Below are 21132 nucleotides of genomic sequence, written 5' to 3' on the forward strand. Positions count from 1 at the left end.
CCATATAAGGTTATTCACAAATTTGAAAAAAAGAAAAAACCAGAAGAACTCAGAGTGTTAGCACACTGCATTCACATTTTTTTTATAATGAGAGTATTACTACATTTGGAACATGAACAAATGCAAACAGAAGAAAATTTCTACTACCCTAATTCTTATTGTGATTTTCAGCAGTATGAGTTGGTATTTGTCTCCAGTAATGTGGGGAAACTAATTATTTATAAACTTATAGCACATTTAGAATGTCTACTCAAAGTGTGGTATACTACATATCCTCTAATTGTTCTGGAAATGTGAAAGGTGTGTGGCTTCTTTCAATACCCATATGCTCACAAGGCTTATATCCATCCTAACCTATGACATCCATATCAAAAGAGAATAACAAGTGAATAAGTTCCATTTTATATTCACACAGCTGACTGTTTTTTGTCACAGAGATGTGGGACAGAGTTAAGGCTTTACCACAAAACCATTCTTGAATCTTATGAACTGTCCATCTCATTAAATTTAGCAATGTCCTTACAAGTATATCATTAAGCTCAGATACACTATGGATTATTTGCTTATTGCAAAAATGCTCTGAGCACTCTCTGCTCTTGACTATCAATAGGTGTGCACTCTTGTCGCAGGCTCTTGACACTGCAACATTATACCATCATGAACCATACTACGGAACTATGAGCTAAAATGACCCTTTCTTTCCCATTTGCTTTCCCTAGGGTATTTTATTGTAAGAATAGCATTGAGATGTACTAATAAATTTAAACATTTTGTTTCTCTTTTGAGGATTTTAAAAAATGAAACATAAAGTATATATGGCATGAAAGGCATTGTCCAAAGAATGCCAAGTGCACACATCTCACTAGTCTATCTCTTGATGGACAGCCTCCCTCAGTCTCACTCTCTGTCAAGCATCATTCATTTCTCCAGCCAGGAAACAGCAGATTCCTACTATGCTAACCCAGGCTTGACTCACAGCTGTATATTACCTCCAATCTGAAACTAAGTCAGAAGGAGGTTATGGGACTCACAATGTTCCCAATGGGGTTGTATAAGCAAGAACCAGTTCCTAAGGGAGAGATGACTCCCTCATAGCACTGCCTGCAAGCAGTATAGCAAACTCCAGGGATTCAGCTCCTCCAAGGCATCACCCATGTTGGGTTGCTTTGTTAGTGACTCAGCTAGCTGACTATATCAACCATAATCTGAAAAGCTCAATAATAATTTCTCTCCCATTCACTGGGCTTGAAATCACTTCAGAGACAAAGTTTTGGTTGTTTTTGGGAGTTTGAGAGAAGCAAAAAAAAAAAAAAAAGATCAAAGCACCCAGAATGAAATGGCTCCAAATGTTGGCCCAGCTAAGGTGGAAAATGAGAGGAACACTTTTTAATCTCCCTATGTCGGGACAAAAGATGAAATGTGACAGGCTACTTTCAACACCAAACCCTGCATTCCTCTCCTACCTAGCTCCCTCTCCCCTCTTGCCTCCCTCTTCCCACTAGTTCCCTTCTTAATCACTTGCCTCTGCCTCCTCCTACCTATCTCGCTGTCCTCCCCATCCTGTCTCCCACTTCCAACACTGCCTTTCACACCATGATGGACTTCCAACAATCATGGGCCAAGATAAAACTTTCCTTCACATAATCCTAAAATATTTTTCTTGGGTATTTATTCGCAGCAACAAGAAAACCCACTGATGCTCCAAAGCAATACTTGGGTGGAGCCATCTCCTATCTCTCAACATGCTCTATCTGAAAGGAAAAGAAGTTCCTTCACATCTCCCCAGGATACATTTAACAACAAACACCCCCATTAAGAACTTGCTGTAATCATTGTCCAGGGTCAGTGCCTTGGGTAGTTGACACATGAGAAGCTCCTGTGACATCTTGTGAACTGTCACTGCCATGGAGCCAGGATCCAACCTCAGTGTTGGGAAATCAGAGCTGGTGCTAATGTACAGACTTCAAGGATGTGCCTGTCTAAGATGAAAAGTGGATGCAGGAATGACAAGGGCAAAAGTGACAGAGTTTGTCCAAAGAAAAACAAAGCAGGGGCTTCCCATAAAGCTAGCTTGCCATTCCCCCCTTACCCCCTCCCTCTCCCATTCCCTGAAAATCCCACAAATCAGGAAGGGTTTGGTTGCCCTCTTGTGGCGACCTCAAATATTGCTCAATGTTTTTTGGTTGAGTCATGCAGGTGGTACCAGCTAGAAACAAGGTGTGAAATAAAACTATTTTAAAGGTTTCTGTGTTTTCAAATAATTCATTTAACTTATTAATAAGAAAATCTACCAGTGATTTTATTTGTTTAAAATACCCCCGTGTTCGGATGTATTCAGGTCATCACCATACTTGATTTCAAATTATGCTACAAAGCTGAAGTAATAAAAGTCAGAATGGTACTGACACATAACCAGACACAGATTGAACCACTGGAATAGAAGATCCAGATATAACTGCATAAGGTCACATTATCTCTGACAAAGACACACACACACACACACACACACACACACACATACACATACACACACAAACACACACATTCATACATGAACCCCACTCACATGCTCTCACACACATACATGCACATGTTTATGCACCTGTCACATGCAGAAACATACACACATGCATCTCCCATTCTCGGTCACAAGCTCACACCCACATATGCACACATACTTACACATAAACATGCAAACACACAAATGCACACCACATACCTGACCATCACTTGCACACATGCTCCCTTCCACACACATACAAACACATACACACAAGAAACTCTTTCCCCCACATGCTCACACAAACACAAATGCACCCCCAAAACAACTTCACAGACAGACATTCAGACATGCACTGCCCCATATTCTCATACACACATTCACACATGTAACCCAAGCACATTTGCTCACACTCACATACACAAACACCCACAAACACCAGATGACACACATACATGCAGACATGCACAGACACACACACACACACGCATATGCATGTGCAAACCGCATGCTCACACATACACATGCACCCTACCTACATGCTCAATCACAAACAGGATCACATACATCTCCACACACATGCAAAAACACATCCCCACAGTCATACACATTCCTACATGCACCCCTACATCTGACAATCAATATTCAGGAAAAAGAAACCAATCTTTTCATCCTGCACAGAACTTAATTCCAATTGGCTCAAGGACATCAACACAGGACTTTGTACTCCAAGGCTGCAGCAGAAACATCAACAAATCTGCATCAACATAGAAGTACAGGAGAGGAATTTGTAAACAGGACCCTGGTGCTGCAGAGGATGAGAGCAATTACTGACAAAGGGGACCCTATGCAGCCGAACTCTGAAGTGTCAGATGAGTGAAGAGGAGAGGCTCACAAGACAGGAGAGGCATCTCTGCCAGATGCTCATCTGAAAGAGAATCATAGAATATACAAAGAACTAAAAAGAAAGTCTAACCATTAAGAACCTTTAAAAATAAATGAAAAAAAAAAAAACCGGGCCCAGAGTGGTTAAAGAGATGACTCAAAGAGTACTTTGGGGACAAAATTTTGTTGACTATATATGCCTGGATTGATTTTTGGGCTCTCTTTTTACCAGGCTTCTCCTGGTTTGTAGAAATGCTATTGCTGATTTTCTATCCAGGGTGTCTTTGAGGCGGGTCCACACAGGAGAGCATGTGGGTTACAGAAGGAACAGAGGTTCTTGGACAGGATCCCTTCAGTCCTTCATTCTCAGCCAGGAGGTGGAGCTGATCCTCAGTCCTCTGTGCACCTTTCCTGACAGAGGAGAGTTGGCCTATAGGGAGTGCTCTGACCCATGAACTCAGGAGAGAGCTGGTCTCCCAGGAGTACTGACAGAGGCTAACAGACACACAGAAGGAACAAACTCCAGTCAGAGACAGCTAGAACATCTAACACCAGAGATTATCAGACGGCAAAAGGCAAACATAAGAATCTTACCAACAGAAACCAAAAACACTTGGCATCATCAGAAACCTGTAATACCACCACAGCAAACCCTGGATAACCCAACAAACCATATCTCGTGATGCTGGTAAAGGATTTCAAGAAGGACATTAATAATTCCCTTAAAGAAAAACAGGACAACACAGTTAAACCGCTAGAAGTCCTTAAATAGGAAACACAAAAATCCCTTAAGGAACTATAGGAAAACGCAAATAAACAGGTGAAGGAATGGAAGAAAACCATCCAAGTCCTAAAAATGGAAGTAGAAACAATAAGGAAAACCCAAAGGGAGACAGCTCTGGAGATAGAAATCCTAGGAAAGAAATCATGAGTCATAGATTTGAGCATCACCAACAGAAAACAAGTGATGGGAGAGAGAATCTCAGGTGCAGAAGATTCCTTAGAAATCATGGACACAAAAATAAAAGGATGTGTAAAATGCAAAAATATCCTAACCCAAAACATCCAGGAAATCCAGGACACAATGAGGAGACCAAACCTAAGGATAATATGTATAGATGCAAATGAAGATTTTCAACTTAAAGGGCCAGTAAATATCTTCAACAAAATTATAGAAGAAAACACCCCTAACCTAAAGAAAGAGATGCCCATGAACATACAAGAAGCCTACAGAACTCATAATACACTGGACCAGAAAAGAAATTCCTCCCTACATGTAATAATCAGAACAAATGCACTAAATAAAGATAGAATATTAAAAGCAGTAAGGGAAAAGGGTCAAGTAACATAAAGACAGACCTATTAGAATTACACCAGAGTTCTCACGAGAGACTATGAAAGCAACAAGATCCTGGACAGATGTTGTACAGACCATAAGAGAAAACATGTGCCAGCCCAGGCTACTATACCCAGCAAAACTCTCAGTTACCATAGATGGAGAAATCAAAGTATTCCATGACAAAACCAAATTCACACAAATTCACACACCCTCAAATTCAGCCCTTCAAAGGATAATAAAGAGAAAACTCCAATACAAGGACAGAAACTACACCCTAGAAAAAGCAAGAAAGTAGTCCTTCAACAAACCTAAAAGAACATAGCCACAAGGACAGAATACCAATTCTAACAACAAAAATAACAGGAAACAACAATTACTTTTCTTTAATATCTCTTAATATCTAAAAGACAGGTTACATAAGCAGGACCCAACGTATTGCTGCATACAGGAAACCCACCTCCAGGACAAAGACAGACCCTTAGAGTAAAAGGCTGGAAAACAATTTTCCAAGCAAATGGTCCCAAGAAACAAGCTGGGACCATTTGAATAAAAATTGACTTTTAGCTTATAGTTCTCAAAAATGATAAGGAGGTACACTTCTTACTCATCAAAGGTAAAATTTACCAAGATGAACTCTCAATTATGAACATCTATGCTCCAAATGCAGGAGCATCCACATTCATTAAAGAAACTTTGCTAAAACTCAAAGCACACATCACACCTCACACAATAATAGTGGGGGACATTAATACCCAACTCTCATCAATGAACAGATCCTGGAAATGGAAACTAAACAGAGAAACAGTGAAACTAACAGAAGTTATGAACCAATTTTAACAATTGTCTGTAGAACATTTCATCCTGAAACAAAAGGATTTATCTTCTTCTCAGCACCTCATGGTACCTTCTCCAAAACAGTCCATAAACTGAACAAAACTGACTGGTCTGGTCACAAAACAGGCCTCAACAGAACAAAAATATTGAAATGATTCCATGCATCCTATCAGAACACCACAGATGAAGGCTGATCTTCAGTAACAACATAAATAATAGAAAGCCAACATTCATGTGGAACCTGAACAACACTTTACTCAATAACTTGGTCAAGGAAGAATTAAAGAAATTAAAGACGTTTTAGAGTTTAATGAAAATGAAGCCACAACATACCCAAACTTATGAGGCACAATGAAAGCAGTCCTAAGAGGAAAACTCATAGCTCTGAGTGCCAACAAAAAGAAACTAGAGAGAGCACACCCTAGCAGCTTGACGGCACATCTAAAAGCTCTAGAACAAAAGGAAACAAATTCACCCAAGAGGAGTAGATGGCAGGAAATAATCAAACTCAGGGCTGAAATCAACCAAGTGGAAATGAAGAGAACTATACAAAGAATCAACCAGACCAGGAGCTGGTTCTTTGAGGAAACCATCAATATAGATAAACCCTTAGCCAGAATCCAAGAACATCAACATGATCATCCCTCATGATCAAGTAGGCTTCATACCAGAGATGCACGAATGGTTTAATATATGGAAATTCATCAACAAAATACACTATATAAACAAACTCAAAGACAAAAACCACATGATCATCTCATTAGATGCTGAGAAAGCATTTGACAAAATCCAACATCCATTCATGAGAAAAGTATTTGAAAGATCAGGAATTCAAGGCCCATACCTAAACATAATAAAAGCAATATACAGCAAACCAGTAGCCAACATCAAACTAAATGGAGAGAAACTTGAAGCAATCTCACTGAAATCAGGGACTAGACAAGGCTGCCCACTCTCTCTCCCTATCTATTCAACATAGTATGTGAAATCCTAGCTAGAGCAATTAGGTAACAAAAGGAAATTAAGGGGATTCATACTGGAAAGGAGGAAGTCACTTGATCTTTGACAAAGGAGCAAAAACCATCCAGTGGAAAAAGGAAAACATTTTCAACAAATGGTGCTACCTCAAGTGGTGGGTAGAATGTAGAAGAATGCAAAATTATCCATTCTCATCTCCTTGTACAAAACTCAGGTGTAAGTGGATCAAGGAATGTGGCCTCCCTTCCCCCAGCCTGGAACCTGCTTGCTCAAGGGTGGAGCTTCCTGCTCATTCGTCCTGCCACACCTACTGCTGGAATCTGCCTTTGCTGCCTGGAGGCACACACGTGTTCGTCCTGCTACTGGACCCTGAGTTACTTGGCGGGAAATCGGGTTCCCTCCCCCTTCCTTTATAACTGAGTGTCTGGAAATAGTAAAATTGAGCTTTGATCAGAATTTTGTCTTAGCTCCGTTCTTTCTTCCACCCCGTCTAGATTCCTCTCTTTTTAGCTCGAACTGCCATTCTCAGTTGAACCTTTCGTGTTGTGTACTGCGGGCAGGCCGCAACAAAGGAACTCCACATAAAACCAGAGACACTGACACTGATAGAAAGGAACATGTGCAAGAGCCTCAATGATATGGGAATAGGGGAAAAATTCCTGAACAGATCAGCAATGGCTTGTGCTGTAAGATTTCGAATCAACAAATGGGACCTCATGAAATTGCAAAGCTTCTGTAAGGCAAAGGACACTGTCAATAAGACAGAAAGGCTAACAACAGATTGGGAAAATATATTTACCAATATTAAATCAGATAGGGGACTAATATCCAATACATTTAAAGAACTCAAGAAGGTGGACTCCAGAAAACTAAATAACCCTATTAAAAATGGGGTACAAAGCTACACAAAGAATTCTCAACTGAGGAATACAGAATATCTGATAAGAACCTGAAAAAATGTTCAACATCCTTAATCATCAGGGAAATGCAAATCAAAACAACCCTGAGATTCCACTTCACACTGGTCAGAATGGCTAAGATCAAAAATTCAGGAGATAGCATATGCTGGTGAGGATGTTGAGAAAGAGGAACACTCCTCCATTGCTGGTGGGTATCAAGCTTTTACAACCACTCTGGAAATCAGTTTGGTGGTTCCCCATAATACTACTATTACATAGTACTACCAGAAGATCCAATAATACTACTCCTGGGCATATACCCAGAAGATGTTCCAATTTGTAATAAGGACACATACTCCACTATGTTCATAGCAGCCTTATTTATAATAGCCAGAGCTGGAAAGAACCCAGGTGCCCCTCAACAGAGGAATGGATACAGAAAATGTGGTACATTTACACAACTGAGTACTACTCAGCTATTAAAAACAGTGACTTTATGAAATTCTTAGGCAAATGGATGGATCTGGAGGATATCATCCTGAGTGAGGTAACCCAATCACAAAACAACACACATGATATGCACTCACTGATAAGTGGATATTAGCCCAGAATCTCAGAGTACCTAAGATACTATTTGCAAAACATTTAAAGCTCAAGAAGGAAGACCAAAGTGTGGATACTTCAATTGTTAGAAGGGAGAACAAAATAACCGTGGAAGGGTTTACAGAGACAAAGTTTGGAGCAGAGACTGAAGGATCCTGTCAGCAAACTCTTGTTGGCATGTACAGCAGTGTCTGGTTTTGGTGGTTGTTTATGGGATGGATCCCTAGATTGGGCAGTCTTGGATGGACATCCTTTCAGCCTCTGCTCCAAACTTTGTCTCTGTAAATACTTCCCTTCAGGAGAACACAAGATGTCTTAGTCAGGGTTTTAATGCTATGAACAGACAACATGACCAAGGAAGTCTTATTAAAAAAAAAAACAAAAAACATTTAATTGGGGCTGGCTTATGGGTTCATAGCTTTAGTCCATTATCATCAAGGTGGGAGCATGGTGGCATCCAGACAGTCATGGTGCAGGCAGAGCTGAGAGTTCTATGTCTTCATCCAACAGCTGCTAGTGGAAGACTGCCTTGCAGGCACATAGCGTGAGAGTATTAAGTCCACACTCACTGTGACATACTCCAACCAGGTCACACCTATTCCAACAAGGCTACACCTCCAAATGGTGCCACTCTGTGGTCCAAGAATATACAGACCATTACAATATTGCTTTAAATAATGTCTTTGCTGTTAATATTAATGATTCCATTATGGCTACAAGACCAGGAGGCAAAGGGGTGGCTAATGTCTCAGTAAAATGGTAAATGCTGCAAACTTCAGGACAGCCCTTAAGGCTCTGGAAAAGAATTCTAAAATCTTAGGTTCCAAATATGTAATTCCTCAAAAAACAATGATGCAAATTGAACTATGAGGGGCTTCACAAATCTAAAGGAAAGAAAGTAGGTGTGCTGTGAGCCAACTTATCAGACAGATACTGAGGAAGGATATAGAAGATAATGAGACTTAGAGAGTGGTGCTCACAAGAGATTCAACCCAGATAACTTTTTGTTGTTATAGCTGTTTTTTGTTTGTTTGTTTGTTTTTGTTTTTCGAGACAGGGTTTCTCTGTATAGCCCTGGCTGTCCTGGAACTCACTTTGTAGACCAGGCTGGCCTCGAACTCAGAAATCCGCCTGCCTCTGCCTCCCAAGTGCTGGGATTAAAGGCGTGCGCCACCACCGCCCTTTTTATTTATTTATTTATTTATTTATTTATTTATTTATTTATTTATTTTTTTGTTATAGCTGTTTTTTATATTTACAAAGCCAAACAGATTCCTGGGTTCAATATCAGCCTGGAACAGATCAAGGTTAAGCCCAGGTGTTTTGGAAATGGTAATTTCAGGACTGGGTTGCACCCACCTAGTTTAGCATCTGTGCTTAACAGAGGCAGGCAGATCTCTAAGTTCTTCTGCAATATTAAAAGAAAATGTCTACTTGTTTTCTGCCAAGAATCAGGTGTGTGGTTAGGTATTCACATTTTTAAGATAATCACAAGGAAAGTTGGAGTAAATGATTGGATTGGTATGTAAAATAAAAGACTGGACTCTGATCTCCAAGAGATGACCTACCGAGATAAGTTTTTAGAATAGCAAGAGAGAATTTCTTGTAGAAGATTCTCATGGAGAGCTGCTTGAAGATCTCCAGAGAGGCTGATCAGATAAAATGAGCACAGAATGGAATGAACGCAGGGTAGAAAACTGTTTCCAGCAGAGCATAGGTTGTTACCTTGTAGTGATGAATCAACTGCCTTCCCTTTATTTTAGATGCTCCCAGATAGCCCTTCACTCAGAACACTCCTTCTAGCCCAGGATTGGAACTTGGCAACAGAGGAATATTTTTATGCCACTAAATTTTTAATCTATATCAGAACTTATAGGAAAGGTCTCATTTATGTTAACATCCAAAGCAATGCCAATACTAGCTTCTACCCAACTATTTTGATTTATGGTTCTTATGGAAGTGTAAAGACCATGTTGATCAGCGATGTGAGACCTAGGAAAAGTAATGGGTTTGAACAGTGCTCTTAACCACTGAATGATCCCTGCATGCCAACTAACCCACTTTCAATAAAATAAAATAAAGTACTGTCTGTACAAGAGATATTAGATCTTCAAGGACCAGCTTTGAGGAAAGCTACAAATGGTTAATGGAGCTTGCTGAAAAGAAGCTATGTGTGCTGCAAGTGACAGAGCTGGAGAAGTGGGAGTACCTAAAACCTTGTGGTTAAGGCAATTTCACCATAATCCCAAGATGCTGAACTGGAAGTTATAAGTTCTGTTGTTTTCACTGTTAAATTTTGGTCTCATTTGGTCAGTTCATTTTTTCCTATGTTCTGATTATTTCTGCTAAGGATCATTTCTTTTGTGACATTGGATTTATGAAAGATAACAATCTCTCTTAAGCATATGGTACAGTGTGGACAGATATAAAGTAGTTTTGACTTCTATGTGTTCAACTGTCTTTGACTTCTATGACTTCAACTGTCTATGTTGAAAAAACATGTGACAGTTAAATGAGAATGGCTCCCATCGACTTATATGTTTCAATACTTATTTTTTAGTTGGGTGGACTGTATTCAAGGAGCACAGGTGTGGCCTTTTGGAAAGATGTGTCATATGGGTGCATATTCAGGTTTTAATATCTTCTGACCATGCTCACTTTGCTAGCTACCTCTTGTCTCAGGTTCAAAATATGAGCTCTCAGCTCTACGGGATGTCATGTGATTACACTGTCACTATTAACTCTAATGCTTTGGAACTGTAAGCCCAAATTGATGCCTTCAATTATAATTTCTTTTGTCTATGGTGTGTTTTATGATATCAATAGAAAATAAATGTACAAAAGAGTTGCATGGAAAATCAGAACACAGAAAACCATCACTTCTAACTTCAGAAAACAGGGAGGAACACTATTCCAACTATCTCTAGGGCACTATGATCTATTCCATTCCGTTGAAATTATCAGCAATTCCAAGATTGACAATTATATATTTCTCTGAAAAAGCAATCATTTTAAGAACATTCTCCTTTACTTATAACCCAACCAATACCAAATAATTTTTCAACTCCATCTAATGTTGAAGATGCATGTAAAGAATTGAGGCCCAAAAGCATAGGATTACATACATACTACTCCTTCTTTTTTTGACAGCTCCTTATTTTTTATTGAATATTTTCCTTATTTACATTTCAAATGTTATCCCCTCTCTCAGTTCTATCCTTCCAATTCACTATTCCCTACCCTTGCCCCTGCTTCTTTGAGGGTGTTCCTCCAACCACTCACTCCTGCCTCCCTGCCCTGGCACTCCCTTACACTTGGGCATTATAGTACTCTTTATTACACATTCAATAAATGTTGTAAATTATGGTATATTTAATGAATCAAGTTTGGATGGCATTCTAAATAAGGCCCTCTCTCAAAAACAGCAACAATGATAAACATCACAATTATATTTTTAAGGGTCTGTAAAGAACTATTTTTTATTTTCTGTTCCAAATTAATCCTAAAGGTAAAGTTTGATTAATTCTATATTGTTAATAATGGTGTTTTCTCTAATCATGTCCCAAGTTAAAGGCCAAATTGTCATTTTGACTTGTTTTTCCTCTATAATCTTGAGAATTACACAGTATAAATTGCTTTGACTGTTCATGGTATGTTTTTAAAACTGCAGATTTTATTTGTATTATTAACTGCAAAGCAATTCCAGTTTGTGATAATTAGTATGCATCTTACCCTTGAATTTGACTACAAAAAGTTTCTCTGTTTGTACTCTGGGCTGAATATCTCTCCTAATTAAGAGGAGAATGAAAGATTGACCTGGAAATAAAATACATTTTTACTTCACATCATTTTGGTCATTTCTTCCTGGTTCTTGACAGTGTAAACATATCTACCCTTTTAAAAACTAGGCCTTTTTGAAATGGGTTATATTATGGAAGTGACTATGGAGACCAGTGTGGCCTGAAATTCAGGAATATGAATTTGCCTCCAAACTTCTGGGATTGATAGCACATACTACCATGCTTGGCAATATTCATTTTTAACATGATTGTAAGGTACTGATTCTAAACACCTGAAATGACTGTAAGAATTATTGCATTGTCCCAATTCTTCAGTGCTTTCATTATCTTAGTTATTCATTTTGTTTTTCTTTTCCTCTCTATCTTCTCTTTTACCTCTACTCTCTCTTTATTCTCCTTCTTCCTTTCCTCCCCCCTCTCCCTCTCCCTCCCTCCCGCTCTCTCTCTCTCTCTCTCTCTCTCTCTCTCTCTCTCTCTCTCTCTCTCTCTCTCTCTCTCTCTCTCAAAGAATTTTATTTGTATGGTTATTCTGCCTCTGTATTTTGGTTCTCCATCCATGCCTTATACACATTAAAACAAGGAAAGCCAGCAAAGCCACCGTGTCTGTTATGTGCTTCCTGCTCTGTTCTGAAGCTTGCTCATAACCTTCACGTGGAACATACATGCAGTGGACCTGAACCCAGTCGAAAGCCACAGAACAAAATCTTGTTTCCTAAAATCGCTCTTTAATTTCTTTAATTGCTAATATCCTGGCCAACTGTCCACTTGTGGGACAAATTGTTAACTCCAATGTAAGCTGACTGATGGGCTATGCAAGCTATTCAGCTTGATTCTAGGAGGAAGAAGGAGAAGTGCCTCCTGAGTGCAGTGCTTAGACATCAGGCAAGTTCTAAATTTGCACAGCAGTGAATAAAGGGGCACTGCCCACAAAGTGGAGAAGCAGGCAGGTAAACAGCATTGCTCTGGAATCTTAGCTCCTCCCAAGGAATTGGCGGGAGGAAAGACAGGTCGGCTATTGGAGGAGACACACTAGCTACTGTAGAACAAAGCTGCAGATCTAGAAAAGGATTGGCCGAGGCTGGAACCACTAAGCTGTGTCCCTTCAACCCACTCTAACCCTAAGGGTGGTGCTCATGTCATTCAAGACTCAGTAGCCAATCAGAAACTCCACACGGAGCTGCCAGTCAGAACAGGAGGTGGCTCTTCCTGGTACTAAGCCCTCGAGTTCCTCTCTGTAACTCAGGTGAACTGAGTGTTTCTATGTGTTGCGTTCTTACTGTCTTCAGTGAGTGCTGCGAGGGTAACTCAGGCAAGCTCAGAACTTCAGACATGGTAAGTACAAAGTCATCTCCCATAAAGACGGGGGAGCAAGCTTCTTAGCGAAGGATGCCTGTGTAGTAGGTCTTTCCAGCGCATGGATGGTAAGCATCAGCCAGGCATATGGGGCCACCTGTGTGCTCCTTTGTGGACCTAGTCTCTCCTTGGACCAGGCTGTAGCCTCTGAATAAATTTATTATCTTGCAGCATCTGGACAAAACCTTTGTGGCAGGGGCTTGTGTGTGGTAATACACGTGGCAGGATGAGAACCAGAGGAACAGCTTACTGTTTACACTGTCAGGTAAAGCAGTGCAGACAAGAGCTAGGTCACAGACCAAAGGAAAAGGGAGTATGCTGCAGGGGTGACGGTTATGGAGAAGGACCTGATTCAGGCAGTGAGAATGATTTTGTAACTTCACAGACTGCATTCATTTATGCATGTAATTTAGTAAACCTAGATTGAAGGGTGTTTTATTTGGGCAGGTTAGTTTGAGCCAGTGGGTAATGAATTCCCATTTTAGTATCTCTATTATGTAGATTTGTGCAATCCTTGTTGACATATTTAATTGAGCTCAGAAATGTAAAACACATGCCACTAGTTATCTGTGTGTGTGTCAGATTATAGATCTCAGTAGTTAACAAAGCACATAGGGGCAAGGTCAAACACTCTCATTAATGCCATTCTTTCTACCAGGAAGGGCCTGATTTTTTTTCAAATCAGTACAGTGATATATTTGTTAATTATATTTATCTTATTAAAAAGTTAATCTTTGGTAATCCTTTTTAAATTTCATTTTTCTTATGCATATTGATCTCTTACTTGTTTCTGTTCCCCAATATTTCCCCAAATTTAAGAATTTCATTCCTATTTTTTTTTTTTTTTTGAGACAGGGTTTCTCTGTGTAGCCCTCGCTGTCCTGGAATTCACTCTGTAGACCAGGCAGGCCTCGAACACAGAAATCCACCTACCTCTGCCTCCCTGGTGCTGGGATTAAAGGTGTGTACCACCACTGCCCGGCTCATTCTTATTTTTAAAGAGATTTTATATATGTCTGTTTAGAGAAACATCTCCTGTAGCTCCTACTTTCTTTATGCCATGTAATCAGACTTTGAACTCCTAATCCAGCCTCTGCCGCCCAGGGCTTCGAAAACAGTCCTACAAACTGGGTTCTGACTGATCAGTGAGACAAAAGACACCAGGGAATGAGTGTTGTGTAACCTCCCTGGGTTACAGGGTTACAAATTAGGGGATTATAAATAAAGAGGGACAGGTATAAGGTTGAGTTCACTGATCAACTTTGAAGCTGGTATACTTGCAGCACAGAAAAGGAGGAGGAATAAGGTAGGTGAGGCCTTTCTGCTTTGGCAGTAGTTGACATTCACCGTGAGGATCAAGTAATCAATTTTGCACAATCAGTAAAATTCCATACTGGCCATCTTCGGGCATTTCCCAGATTAGGGCAATGACAAATGAGATCACAGTCCCTCTGTGTTACAGCATATTGCTGGCATACCTCACCATCTACCCCAGGAGAAGGGCTGCCAATCTCCCAGCTGCCATTCCTTATAGAATCAAATCATTTGGGAACTGGCCTTTTTTTTTTTTTTTTTTTTTTTTTTTTTTTTTGGTTTTTCGAGACAGGGTTTCTCTGTGTAGCCCTGGCTGTCCTGGCACTCACTTTGTAGACCAGGCTGGCCTCGAACTCAGAAATCCGCCTGCCTCTGCCTCCCGAGGGAACTGGCCTTTTTATCTGTCATTAATCATCCTGATCTCCTGGTCTGACTCTTGCTTCTCCCCTCCTTCCTCTCTCCACAAGGTTCAAGGTCATGTCTACTCTATTCCATCCCAGATATAACTAGGTCTGGCTATGTTCTCACTTTTGTGTATAATATACTATCTACTCCACCATACCTAGGAGCAATGCTATCCTTTACTTATTATTTCTTCTTTGTCTTCCCTTTTCTCTCCCATTAACTGCTTCTAGCTTTAAAATTCATAGCCACTTTTACTTTTAAATTATTGTTAATGTATGAATTTTATTTCAGTTCAGCTGCATGACTTTCCTATTAAGAAATAGAGATGGCTGCACAGGACATTGCATGCATAATTGAATATACAAAGAAAGGACCATGGGCCTTTTAAATATAAAATACTTGGTCTGCAGGACTAGAACATTCTTTTAAATGTAAATTCTTCAGACTAGGGCTGTGTCCGCATGTAGGATGGAACAGCAGAGCTTGGAAGGTTTCAGCTGTCTGAGTCATTTGCTCTGTGATCCTACAGTGAAGGAGCTGCTGTTGCCCTGAGGCCCAGCTGGGTTTTCCAAGCTTCAGGGACTCTGGGCAGGCCTAACCATCAGGAACACTAGGGGAAGGTAGCTTGCAGGTTCTTTGCAGGATTCTCCTCAGATGCATGTGTTACAAGCTGCCTGGAAGACCACAAGCCATTCCCTGGTTATTATAGTAATGTCCATTGATAGTACAGGAGGAGCAAGTCTGCAGAGCTATTTGAGTCTGATCTGCTGGTCCTAAATGGACTGTGGGTCAGATTGTGGTTCTGTTGGTCCATGTGGTTATCATAGCAGAGGCCCTTATCCTTTGACCCTTCTTGAGTATGGATTTACAGGGGTGAGGGGGGCTCGGTAGCCCTGGGAGTGGGAAGGTATGGAACTTATATGTCACTATGCAGTGTGAATATGCAAGCATTGCCTTTGTTGTGCAGTAGGGCAGCATTAGAAACACAATGGTTTGATTTCTAGAATTTGTGACTGTTCTGTATTCAGTTTTGTGTGATTAATTTTATGAAGAGTTTAGAAGTTAGTAGTAAAGAGCTGATCATGATCATCCTTCAGAAATATTTGATTAGATTCCTTTTACCTTTCTGTTACCTATTGTCAAAATGGCATGATTCACAGAAATTCAATTCTTGGTTACAAAAGGAGCTTCTGACATGCAGAAGTTTCTCAGGTGTGCATGGTGCTGAGTGGGTGGATAGGACAGATTGGAACATGATGCATATGGAAGGAAGCATTGTTTTGTATATGGGCTGGAGTGGGGCTGGTTTTGCCTGAAATTACTAGGGGTCATGATCACCTATAGAGCCATAGCCCAACTTTCTGATCATCTACAATGACAGAGAGAGCCCTAGAGCATGGGGCCTCTCTGATTGGAAGACAGATCAGTAGTATCTGGAGGGTCAGATTTATAACAGTTTAGGAGTCACTTTGAGTTATTTTATTGGAGTCAGGAAATATGATTTTATTTTATTTCTATACACACACTAGCACAGGTAACATTGCTCAAGATCACATTGTTCCTGATGTATTTGCTTTAGTTATTTAAGAAAAGTGGAAAATTGGTCACATGGAAATGGACAGAGGAAGCTCTCCCTGATATTGTTTTGCTGCTCTGTGGGCTACTATGAGCAATGTGTCTAGGGTAAGAGATAGTGGGCTTGGTCTTTAGACAGACTGCTTAGTCTTCAGGAGGACTGACTATGGTTGAGGAGGATGTGTCTGCCCTTACTTGAGGTCTAAGACACAGACATGTGGCTAGAAGGGAAGGGAAGATGGAAAAGGTCTTTTGTATCTGCAAGTAGCATGGACAGGTGAGACGAAACTGCAGTCCTAAGGGCACTCTTGCATATTGGGTCTCAGGGAGCAAAAATGGGGGAAGGTCTAGCAGCATTCTACATGGTTCCATGTATTAACATCTTAATACTATGGCATCAGGTTCCCAGAGATCATTTATTTACTTAAGTTTTTGTTGTCCAACTGTGAAAGACTTGATAAAAAGTACTATGTGGGTGGGCAGGGCAGTCAGCAAATACTCATTTGGAAGTACACATTTACACTCTTGTCTCTATCATATTTTTTTATGTACACACTTATCAATTTTTTTAGGATTTAGTCACCTATGATGATGTGCATGTGAACTTCACTCAAGAAGAATGGGCTTTGCTGGATCCTTCTCAGAAGAATCTCTACAAAGATGTGATGCTAGAGACCTATAGGAATCTCTCAGCTATAGGTAATATTATGATTTTTTTATTTGCTTTGTAAAATGTCTATGTTATTGTTATTTATTTTTATAATTTCAATTGAGAATGAGGAAGAATAAGGTGAATAAACCACTCATGGTTCTAAAGTTCAAGGGAGTTAGTAACTTAAATGTTGCCTAACTTCCAATAATGTAACATACTTTCTCTGGTGCTGTGTTTTAGGATACATTTGGGAAGTACATACAAGTGAAGATCATTTCCAAACTTCTAGAAGTCATGGAAGGTAATTTTCCTCTGCAAGCTGATGAGAAAATGCCTATGAAGAAAGTTTAATGTGTGCTACAGGTTGTAAAGAAAACCACTAGGGTACAATAAGCATTCCTTTCACTTATGGATGTTTACTGAATTTCATAAAATCATATATGTCTATAGCAGGTATGTAATTATACTTTGCAAGGCATTCCATTAGTTCAAAGACAGAGAAATAATGGCTTAACATATATATTATTGTTTAAATCAATCCTAGTAGAGCCATGCTGTAAAAGTTCAAGTCTCTTCAGTCTCATGTCGCTTAGCTATTGAAAATATTGTTTAAATCAAGCCTAGTAGAGCCATGCTGTAAAAGTGCAAGTCTCTTCAGTCTCATATGGCTTAGCTATTGCAAAAGGAACACAGAGTGATTAGGTGACAAGTATATGTCTACAATTTAGTAATAAGCAAATAATCCATAGTATATCTGAGCTTAATGAAATACTTGTAATCACATTGTTAAATCTAGTGAGATGGACAGTTCATAAGATTCAAGAATGGTTTTGGGGTAAAACCTTAACTCTGTCCCACATCTCTGTGACAAAAAAAGTCAGCAGTGTGAACATAAAATGAAACTTATTCACTTGTTATTCTCTTTTGATATGGATGTCATAGGTTAGGATGGATACACGCCTTGTGAGCATTGGGGCATTGAAAGAAGCCACACACCTTTCACTTTTCCAGAACGATTAGAGGATATGCAGTATACCACACTATGAGTAGACATTCTAAATGTGCTATAAGTTTATAAATAATAAGTTTTCCAACATTATTGGGGACAAATACCAATTCAAACTGCTGAAAATCACAATAAGAATTAGGGTAGTAGAAATTTTCTTCTGTTTGCATTTGTTCATGTTCCAAATGTAGTATTACTCTCATAAAAAAATTTGTGAATGCAGAGTTCTTCCTGTTTTTTTCAAATATGTGAATAACCTTTTAAAAGTATGCTATAAATGTGAGCCAGATAATTAGTACTGTTCCCATTTCATGTATCCTCAAAGATGTAAAAAAAATCCATAATGAAGGAGAACACCTTTGAATGTAAAAGTCATATTATATTAACATTAGATTGCTCTTTTCAATGAAGCCAAATTATAAAAAAATTCATACAGATAAAAAGACTCATCAGTACAATCAATGTGAGAAAGATTTCACGTGTGTCAATTGTATTTGCAGGCATGAAAGAAGTTGTACTGCAGTGCAACCCTCTGAGTTTATTCAATGTGGTAAAGCCTTTGCATATCAGAGTCTTAGACAAAGGCATGAAAGAACACATAATGGAGAGAAAGACTATTGCTGTAACCAATGTGGTAAAGCCTTTGTAATAAGCAGTCATCTCCAAATACATAAACGAAGAAATACAGGGGAGAAACCCTATGAATGTAACCAATGTGGTAAAACCTTTGCTGTAAGGAGTGACTTCCAAATACATAAGCGAACACATACAGGAGAGAAACCCTATGATTGTAAACAGTGTGGTAAAGCTTTTATAAGAAGGGGAGACCTCCAAATACATAAGCGAACACATACAGGAGAGAAACCCTATGAATGTAACCAATGTGGTAAAGCTTTTATAAGAAGTGCGGACCTCCAAATACATAAGCGAACGCATACAGGAGAGAAGCCCTATGAATGTAACCAATGTGGTAAAGCTTTTATAAGACGTGGGGACCTCCAAATACATAAGAGAACACATACAGGAGAGAAGCCCTATGAATGTAACCAATGTGGTAAAGCTTTTATAAGAAGTGCGGACCTCCAAATACATAAGCGAACACATACAGGAGAGAAACCCTATGAATGTAAACAATGTGGTAAAGCTTTTATAAGAAGTGGTGACCTCCAAATACATAAGCGAACACATACAGGAGAGAAACCCTATGAATGTAACCAATGTGGTAAAACTTTTATAAAAAGTGATCACCTCCGAATACATAAGCGAACACATACAGGAGAGAAACCCTATGAATGTAACCAATGTGGTAAAGCTTTTATACATAATGGTAATCTCAGAAGACATGAAAGAACACATACAGGAGAGAAACTCTATGAAGGCATCTAATGTTATAAAGCCTTTGCAGCAAGCATTGATCTCTAAGTATGTAAATGAACATGTGCCAGAGAGAAACCATTTAAATGTAACCAACGTGGTAAAGGTTTTTCAAAAACCAATCGTCTTTACACACATAAAAGCACATATAGTTGAGAGAAATGCTTTGACTTCAACCAATTGGTTATACTTTTTCAAAAAGCAGTCATGAACAAAATCATAAAAGAACATGTATAGGAGAGAGATTTTTGAATGTTAGCAATGTCCTTTTACATCTTATTCACAAAGCAGTGGTCTCCAAATATATAAATAAACACATACAGGAGAGAAACCCTATGAATATCGTCAATGTTCTAAAGCCCTTCTACATCACAATCATCTTCAAATCCATAAAGAACATGAGGTGGAAAGAAATCCTCTGAGTATCACTAATTAGGTAAAGTCATTGTACAAAAGAGTCATCTCCCAACACAAAAGTATACACACTGGATAGAAACCCTATGAATATAAGCAATGTGGTAAATGTTTTATAAGCCACAGTAGTCTCTAAGTAAATAAAAGAAGACACACTTGAGAGAAACCCTATGAAAGTTATCAAAGGGACAAAGCCTTGTACATAAAGATCTTCAAATACATGAAAGTAGACAGAGGTGAGAAACCCTATGTCTGTAATGCATGTGAAATTGCCTACAGTTGTCAGTCATTCAAAGACACACACAAAAATCATAATAGAGACAAAATCCTGTGAGGGTATTTAATATGGTGAAGCTTTTTTAATATTTCTAGAGTCTTCACAATGAAACAATCCATACTGCAAAGAAATTTAGGAATATAATATGGTGAAACCTTTTCAGATTTCCCAAAACTTCATCATTATGAAAGAGAAACCCTATGAATGCATTCAATATGGGGAAGTCTTTAAGCATTTCTAAATCATCATCATGAAAATAATCATACAAAGGAGACCAAGGGGATACAAGAGATGTTTCTTACTGTCTTGCTTGAGTTACAGTCCTGACATCCTTTGGAGATCAACAGCAATGTGGAAAGTGTAAGCTGGATTAAACCCTTTCCTCCCCAAATGTTTCTTGGTCATGATGTTTCTGCAGGAATAGAAACCCTGACTAAGCCAGGTGTGGTGGTGCAGGCCTTTAATCCCAGCACTTGGGAGGCAGAGGCAGGTGGATTTCTGAGTTCGAGGCCAGTCTGGTCTATACAGTGAGTTCCAGGACAGCCAGGGCTACACAGAGAAACCTTTTCTCGGAAAATCAAAAAAAAAAAAAAAAAAGAAAAAAAAAGAAAAAGAAAAAGAAAATGAAAAAGAAAAAGAAAAGAAAAGAAAAGAAAAGAAAAGAAAAGAAAAGAAAAGAAAAGAAAAGAAAAGAAAAGAAACCCTGACTAAGACAAATTGGTATCAGGAGTGGGGTATTCCGGTGACAACATGACCATGTTTTGGGAGGACTGTGGAAGGACTTTGGAACTTTGGGCCAGAAGATCCATTCGGTGTTAAGAACTCTGTGATGACTCTGTGGGATGCTGTGTAGGAGCTTGGAAGATAATGTTGAGAATAGTGCAGAAGATGGAGGCCTGGCTTGTGAAATTTCAGAGGGAAAAT

The 21132-nt window shown here is 39.2% G+C and overlaps 1 protein-coding gene and 1 pseudogene across 1 annotated transcript; both read left to right on the forward strand.

The window, feature by feature from the left end:
* Positions 1-1797, forward strand: part of LOC147005711 (zinc finger protein 711-like) — a 164645-nt pseudogene extending 162848 nt beyond the window's left edge.
* Positions 1798-13526: 11729 nt separating this feature from the next.
* On the forward strand, positions 13527-19529 carry LOC110287976 (uncharacterized). Its single transcript, XM_085835233.1, has 5 exons — positions 13527-13550; positions 17058-17184; positions 17378-17438; positions 18644-18741; positions 18910-19529. Exons 1-5 carry the CDS (start codon positions 13527-13529, stop codon positions 19527-19529), a joined length of 930 nt encoding a protein of 309 aa, XP_085691359.1.
* The last annotated feature ends 1603 nt before the right edge of the window (positions 19530-21132 follow it).

Source organism: Mus caroli, unplaced genomic scaffold (assembly GCF_978045245.1).
Source record: "Mus caroli unplaced genomic scaffold, Mus_caroli_1 scaffold_2, whole genome shotgun sequence".
In the NCBI taxonomy this organism is placed as follows: Eukaryota; Metazoa; Chordata; class Mammalia; order Rodentia; family Muridae; genus Mus; species Mus caroli.

Excerpts from the sequence above, each read along its gene's own strand:
- LOC110287976 (XM_085835233.1), top strand. The coding sequence starts at position 13,527 with ATGGAGAAGGACCTGATTCAGGCA. Across the intron at positions 17,439-18,643 it reads ACTTCTAGAAGTCATGGAAG|GCATGAAAGAAGTTGTACTG; the intron begins GTAATTTTCCTC and ends TTGTATTTGCAG. Across the intron at positions 18,742-18,909 it reads ACAAAGGCATGAAAGAACAC|ATACAGGAGAGAAACCCTAT; the intron begins ATAATGGAGAGA and ends ATAAGCGAACAC.